At 38.4% G+C, this 7,096-nt stretch overlaps 1 protein-coding gene across 1 annotated transcript; it reads left to right on the forward strand.

Moving 5' to 3' along the window:
* Positions 1–356: 356 nt before the first annotated feature.
* On the forward strand, positions 357–6,752 carry LOC122360854 (structural maintenance of chromosomes protein 6-like). Its single transcript, XM_043261705.1, has 6 exons — positions 357–363; positions 2,656–2,761; positions 2,848–2,984; positions 6,010–6,071; positions 6,155–6,235; positions 6,379–6,752. The coding sequence occupies exons 1-6, from the start codon at positions 357–359 to the stop codon at positions 6,385–6,387; spliced, it is 402 nt and encodes a 133-aa protein (XP_043117640.1). The 3' UTR covers positions 6,388–6,752.
* The last annotated feature ends 344 nt before the right edge of the window (positions 6,753–7,096 follow it).

Consider the following 7,096-nt stretch of genomic DNA (forward strand, 5'->3'; position numbering starts at 1 on the left):
AATGCCAGTAGTTATTTAACTCAGACCTTAAGAGCTCTACATTATTTTAACCCATCCCAGTCAGTCTATAATTAACGTACTGTAACTTCTGATATAACGGAGTAAATTCTGATAGTATAACTTAGTTTCGGAAATTGCAAATAATTGAAAAAAGCAAATCACCACGATTAGTACATTAGCCATAATAGTTGAAATATTAAGCTCAAAATGCTTAAAGGTGCTATTCTTTGAACTGTGTGGTCTGAGATTTTTATGAATATGTCTAAAACATCAAAACATGCAGCTATGGGAAGGGAATCCCCACCTGGCCTCTGTAGAAGCATCCAATTGGCTTGACAGACAGAAACGCACAGCCAATGCCAGGTAAGGCTCCACCCCCTGAAAGCAAATAAGGCCTGAACAAGCTGCTATTCTCCAGTAAGTATATTCGCTTCGCATGCGGCGAACAGGGCAAAATTGATAGATCTATTAAAAACTCAGTGTTTCAGAACGTTCACAGTGAAGTTCTGTAAGCCAGAGTATAGGATGGTCTCCCTGACACTTCCCAAAATCATACACCTGGCAACCCTGATGCCTACACACAACTGCTGTGCACATGCAGGACATGAAACAAGTATATATGGCACACACATTTGAATAAACACAGCAACACAAATATTAATAGGCAGGAACGTAGACATGAATGTACAAGGCCTGTTGGCCCATTTACCCTTAGTGCCTAGAGTGTGGAAATAGGAAGGGAGAATGGAAGATAATAAACGGGGGCTATGCAGACCCCACCTTTCAACAGCATGTGCTACAGTGGCTCTGGGGACATCTAGTCGCTAATAACGCATCGGGAGAAGCCCAGCTGGCAGAGGAGCAGATGTCCTGAACAAGGCCCAAGAGGTGGTTAAGCCCCTCGTGGAATGAGCTCTGGTGTTTCCTGGTGCTTTCACTCTCCTTCGAAATCATATGCCAAGGATATAGCTTCCACAAGCTTATAGGAGAGGCGTTGCTTAGATATGGGACTACCCTTGTAAGGGTGCTCCCATAAAAAAGGTGGAGGGTTAAAAACTGATAGCTCGGACACCTCCGATGTGAACGCAGGGAAGCGCTATAGGCATGAAAGTTGGGTTAGGCTTAGTAAAAACTTCTCTTTGCTGAGAGACAATTTGATGCACAAGGAATGAAGGACAGCAGCTTCAGGGATATACTTCCTAGGGGTTTAAAAGTGTATAAAGATGGAGAGATCCCATTCAGCAACGTTACAAATAACTTATTACTAGTACTCACGCTGACAAGGTTTGTGCATTTGAGACGTCAAAGCAGAGGTGAGCAGCATTCAAGCGCGCATGCAATGATTTCATTCTGTTTGATCTAGCGATTTCGAAACAGCAAATGGAGGTCACAAGATTTGGAAAGGACGCCACATTTAAACATTTTCAAACCTGACAAAGCACGTAAGCGAAATCGTTTGCACCACAAACACACAAATAAATTCACAGTTGCAAGATTCAACTGTTTCACACCCACTCTGGGAAAACCCAAAAATGGCAAAGGCACATTTTAAAGTGAAATCTACACTTGTCAATCGGAACCTGTTATAACCGATAATGACTGTAAACTAGAGGATCTTACAGGCGTCTTTTCCTACCTGTGTACGAGGAAGTCATTCCTACGCAGGACGTTTGTTGCGCAAGCACCTCTAGTCTCCCGAGTTTGTTTACAGGAGCAAAGAAAGCTAAGTTTTCTTACTTTAGCAAAGGAAAAGCAGTCTCCTCTTGGTTTATTTTGAAATCTTCCAACAATTTTTTTTTTATATATATATACAAATCCACTGCTGGCTACCAAACACTATTAGCACATATTAGGCATTGAATTTAATGCAAAAGAAAACCAGACTTTGAAGAACGAATTTAGTCTTTCCAAAGGCACACTGTATGTAGGCCTAGACCACAGACTTTTCACCCACTCACAACTTTCAAAGCTTTTTTTATTCAATGTTTGGTCTCCTAAAAGTCTCTCTTGCTCTCTTTATAAAGATAGCCAAAGTTTTTATTCCCCTGTCAGAGATAAAATATAACGCTACCCTAGTCTATGTGTGCAGATCTTTTTGAAGTTTAATAAAACAACACAGTTGGTTTTGGCATCTAAAGTTTAAATATGTTTAAGACATTTATTTTTTCACATTTTCAAATTATTTAACACTTCTTAAATATTAATTGAAATTTCTTAAATATTAATTAAAATTAATGTAATTATTACTTAAAATAAATTCAATTATATCAGTATCCAATAAAATATTTTTATCCCAAGGGAAAAGAAACTTTTGTATGTATTAAATGTTGTTCTTTTTTTTTATTTTGAAAGTGAAATTTTTGAAAATATATGTACTTATGTTGTATTTATTTTATTATATTCATGTATCATTTGTATGTACCGTGTAATAGCCAGTGAAGTTGCAATGTCCGTATATTTAGATGAATAAAAATTTGCTGAAAATGTACTCAGGCTTTTCAGAAAGTATTTTTTTCCTATGGAGATTTAGAGAAATTTAGCATTACATCACTTGCTTACCACTAAATCCACTGCAATCAATAGTGTGTGTCTGCTTGTTATCATTGGTGATTATGGCTTTTATGTATAGTTTTTTCGTGTGTGTTTGTGTGTTAGGTGGAAAAAGTGCGGTGCTGACAGCTTTGATTGTAGCCCTGGGAGGTAAAGCTCACACCACGAACAGAGGCTCCTCTCTCAAAGGCTTTGTGAAGGAAGGAGAGAGGTACGACACGCCTATCCGGATTTTTCTGCACGCGGTCACAGTCTATTTATAGTCTTTGACAGTTTTTTTCTTTCTGGAATCTTTAGTTCTGCGGATGTGTCCATCACCCTGAAGAACAGGGGTCGTGATGCGTATAAGCCAGAGACGTTCGGGAAGTCCATCATCATAGATCTTCGTATCTCCAGTGAGGGAATACGGACATATAAACTAAGAAGTAAAACAGGTACGCTTGCAAATACAGAACCATTTCACCTTTAAAGGGTCAGAACATATATTTTGAGATGTGAATGTTTAATTTATCGTTAATAGCATTCATGTTATCAATAAGTGGAAATGGGCTGTTTCCCATAGCGTTTTCGTTTTCCAGGTTGAAAATAAAAAGTCGAGGTTACGTCACAGGATGTGACTTAGAGCCATCCAACAGCATGCGTTATAGATAGGCTGCGGGGGTGTGAGAACGCATTTCTGCTTTTCTGCATTTATTTGTGAGCTTGTTCAACCCAATCACTGTCGCATGCATAAAAATAGCTGCTGTATTATGCATAAGATAGTACCACTTTTTTCTCAGTGTCAATCAGATACGTTCATCACCGTAAGTGTGCCTAGCCTCTGTGCGACAAAAAGAAATATTGTTCGCGTTTCACTACGACACGACCAGAGCTAAAATTTAGGTGGAGGCGATTGGTTTTTGGTTTTCTACCAACACACTTGGAAAATATGGATGGTAGCAAACATGTACTGGAAAGAATGCTCTCTTTTGATCCAATCACTGAGCTGTATTTTGCATTAACTGGTTTTACAGTGGAGAATTCAAATTTCATTACAGAGCTCCCGCAATGTCATTTAAAAAAAAAAAAAAAAATATATATATATATATATATATATATATATATATATATATATATATATATGTCTGTTGTCTTACTCAAGCTGTATAGGCCTACTACCAATTAAGCATATTAGGTGATGTGCATCTCAGTAATGAGAAGGGGTGTGGTCTAATGACATCAACACCCTATATCAGGTGTGCATAATTATTAGGCAACTTCCTTTCCTTTGGCAAAATGGGTCAAAAGAAGCACTTGACAGGCTCCGAAAAGTCAAAAATAGTCAGATATCTTGCAGAGGGATGCAGCACTCTTAAAATTGCCAAGCTTCTGAAGCGTGATCGTCGAACAATCAAGCGTTTCATTTAAAACAGTCAACAGGGTCGCAAGACGCGTGTGGAAAAACCAAGGCGCAAAATAACTGCCCGTGAACTGAGAAAAGTCAAGCGTGCAGCTGCCAAGATGCCACTTGCCACCAGTTTTGCCATATCCTACTGCCAGTTTCTGGAAGACGCCTTCTTCAAGCAGTGGTACAGGAAGAAGTCTGCATCCTTCAAGGAAAACATGATTTTCATGCAGGACAATGCTCCATCACACGCGTCCAAGTACTCCACAGCATGGCTGGCAAGAAAGAGTCTAAAAGAAGGAAAACTAATGACTTGGCCTCCTTGTTCACCTGATCTGAACCCCATTGAGAACCTGTGGTCCATCATGAAATGTGAGATTTAAAAGGAGGGAAAACGGTACACCTCTCTGAACAGTGTCTGGGAGGCTGTGGTTGCTGCTGCACGCAATGTTGATGGTGAACAGATCAAAACGCTTACAGAATCCATGGATGGCAGGCTTTTGAGTGTCCTTGCAAAGAAAGGTGGCTATATTGGTCACTGATTTGTTTTGGTTTTATTTTAGAATGTCAGAAATGTATATTTGTGAATGTTGAGATGTTATATTGGTTTCACTGGTGAAAATAAATAATTGAAATGGGTATATATTTGTTTTTTGTTAAGTTGCCTAATACTTATGCACAGTAATAGCCACCTGCACACACAGATATCCTCCTAAAAAAAAAAACTACTTCCAAAAATATTCAGCTTTGATAGAGTTTTTTGGGTTCGTTGAGAACATGGTTGTTGTTCAATAATAAAATTAATCCTCAAAAATACTACTTGCCTAATAAGTCTGCACTCCCTGTATATAAATTGCGTACATCTGCTCGGACCCTGACGTGGCGCTTAGCAAGTCAAAGACCGTTTTTATAAATATGAGCATTGCCGTGGTTTACGCTCATTGATCAAATCTGTACGTAAGCACGCTTTATAAATGAGGCCCCATAAACCCGGGACGACCGCACCTAGATCATGACATTTATCTGCATGGAGGGATAGTCCACAAATATGAACAAACATGTTGGATGTATTTTTTGCATGCCTTTGCACCCAATTTTCATTCATATTTTTTGCTAATTGGTTCCGTCCTCAAGGACAACCTCAAGATTTGATTTTGTTTTGGGGTTTTTTATATCCTAAGTATTCCCGGACAGCAGATTTTAGCTTTAGCTTATTTGCTTAAGAGACATTCTTGTTTATACCGGATGTGGCATCAAAATGATGGTAGACTGTTTATTACTTACTCAGGACGGGTCTAAGGTAAAACCCTATGATCGATAAACTATAGTGGGAGTGTTCGACGTCACATAGCCAAAAATCTGTGAACAGCTTGATCTCACAAATGAGGATTATTAACAAAAAACACTAGGTGGATATTTGTCATTATAGGATTGTTTGCCACGACACATTTCAGTTCAAACAACATGTAATAGTGAATTTTGCATCTGATGACCCTTGTACTAATTTTGGACAGTTTCGGTTGTAATTGGTTATCTTTCGTTCAGTTTAAACTGAAGTTTCAGCTCTATGCTTTTTTAATTACATTTTTAAAAATGTAACTGTGATGCGTTCCTAAATCACATTCGTGTCTGTGCTCTCGTGATTGTAGGCAAGCGGAGATTTGCTGAGGAGCTTGTAATTAAAGCCAGCATCTGATTCTTTCCTGATGTGTAATAGACAGCCAGTCGAGTCAGATATGCTCATGTGCACAGCATCTGTGGTGCTCGCTTTCTTTTAGATTGTATAACAAGTACCAAAGATGTCAGTCATACCAGATTTGATGGTTTCGTGCCCAGTATTTCACTGCAGAAAACACTGTGGTTGGTATGAACCGTGTTTATGCTCTTTAGTGAACCTGTATTTGTTGTAGCCAGGGTTATATTTATTTTACCTTGCATAGTTTTGTTGAAGGGTTTGAGGATGAGGGCAAGTCACGTAACCTGTCCGTGGTCGACATCTGCCTAATTTTGTTGGCTTCTACCATATGACAGATAAATGAGCTCAAAAATCTGACAATTTTTTTACCTGTCTATAGGTCAGTTAGTGTCGTCAAAAAAGGAGGAGCTGATCTCCATTTTGGATCACTTTAACATCCAGGTATGGCTAAAGATCCTCTAAACCCTCTGAATGTTTGCTAACAAAACTATTTAAGTGATCTGTTTGGATTGATCTGATCTCAGGTGGACAATCCGGTCTCCATCCTAACTCAGGAAATGAGTAAACACTTCCTCCACTCCAAAGGAGAGGGCGACAAATATAAAGTGAGACTTTGCGTGTGTTTGTGCATTTGTTCTTATAACCAATATCAAAATTATCTTTAATTAGCTTTACTCTTGTTCTTTAGTTTTTCATGAAAAATGAGGTTAGTACAGATTTCTGTTAGTACTCTTTTTTTTCTTTGCAGTGCCTGTGAAGACCACAAGAAGGACCGGGTCATTAAATACCAGCTGTATACAGAGCGCATCAGTGTAAATATTACTAAACGTGCTATAATATGTAAATATGGTCACCCCTTGCAGAATCTGTGAAAAATCGTAACAAAAGAAGAGAAATTATACAAAATGCATGTTGTTTTTTTTATTTAGTACTGTCCTGAGTAGGATATTTCACATAAAAGATGTTTAAATACAGTCCACAAGAAAAAAAAAATAGTAAAAATGATTAAAATGATCCTTCTTAAAAGTTTGGGAACTGTTGGTTGTTAATACAGTGTGTGTGTGTGTGTGTGTGTGTGTGTGTGTGTGTGTGTGTGTGTGTGTGTATGTTAACCTGAATGATCTACAACAGTTGTTTTGTAACTGTTTTTCATGAGTCCCTTGTTTACCCCGAACAGCTAAACTGAGCGCCGTTCCGCAGATTCTTCAGTTTTCCAGCAACTTTTCCATCTTTTCCCTTTCCCACAGTGACTGTATGATTTTGAGATCCAACTTTTCACACTGAGGACATTTTAGGGACTTATTTAAAAAGGTTCAAACTTTTACTGATGCTCCAGAAGAAAACAAGGTGCTTTAAGAGCTGGGGGGGGGGTGAAAACTTTGAAGAGGATGAATATGTTCAAAGTTCTCTTATTTTGTCGAAATTATTTTTTTTCCATATAGTACTGCCTTTGGGAAGCAACAGAA

Source organism: Puntigrus tetrazona, chromosome 2, assembly GCF_018831695.1.
Source record: "Puntigrus tetrazona isolate hp1 chromosome 2, ASM1883169v1, whole genome shotgun sequence".
Classification (NCBI taxonomy): domain Eukaryota; kingdom Metazoa; phylum Chordata; class Actinopteri; order Cypriniformes; family Cyprinidae; genus Puntigrus; species Puntigrus tetrazona.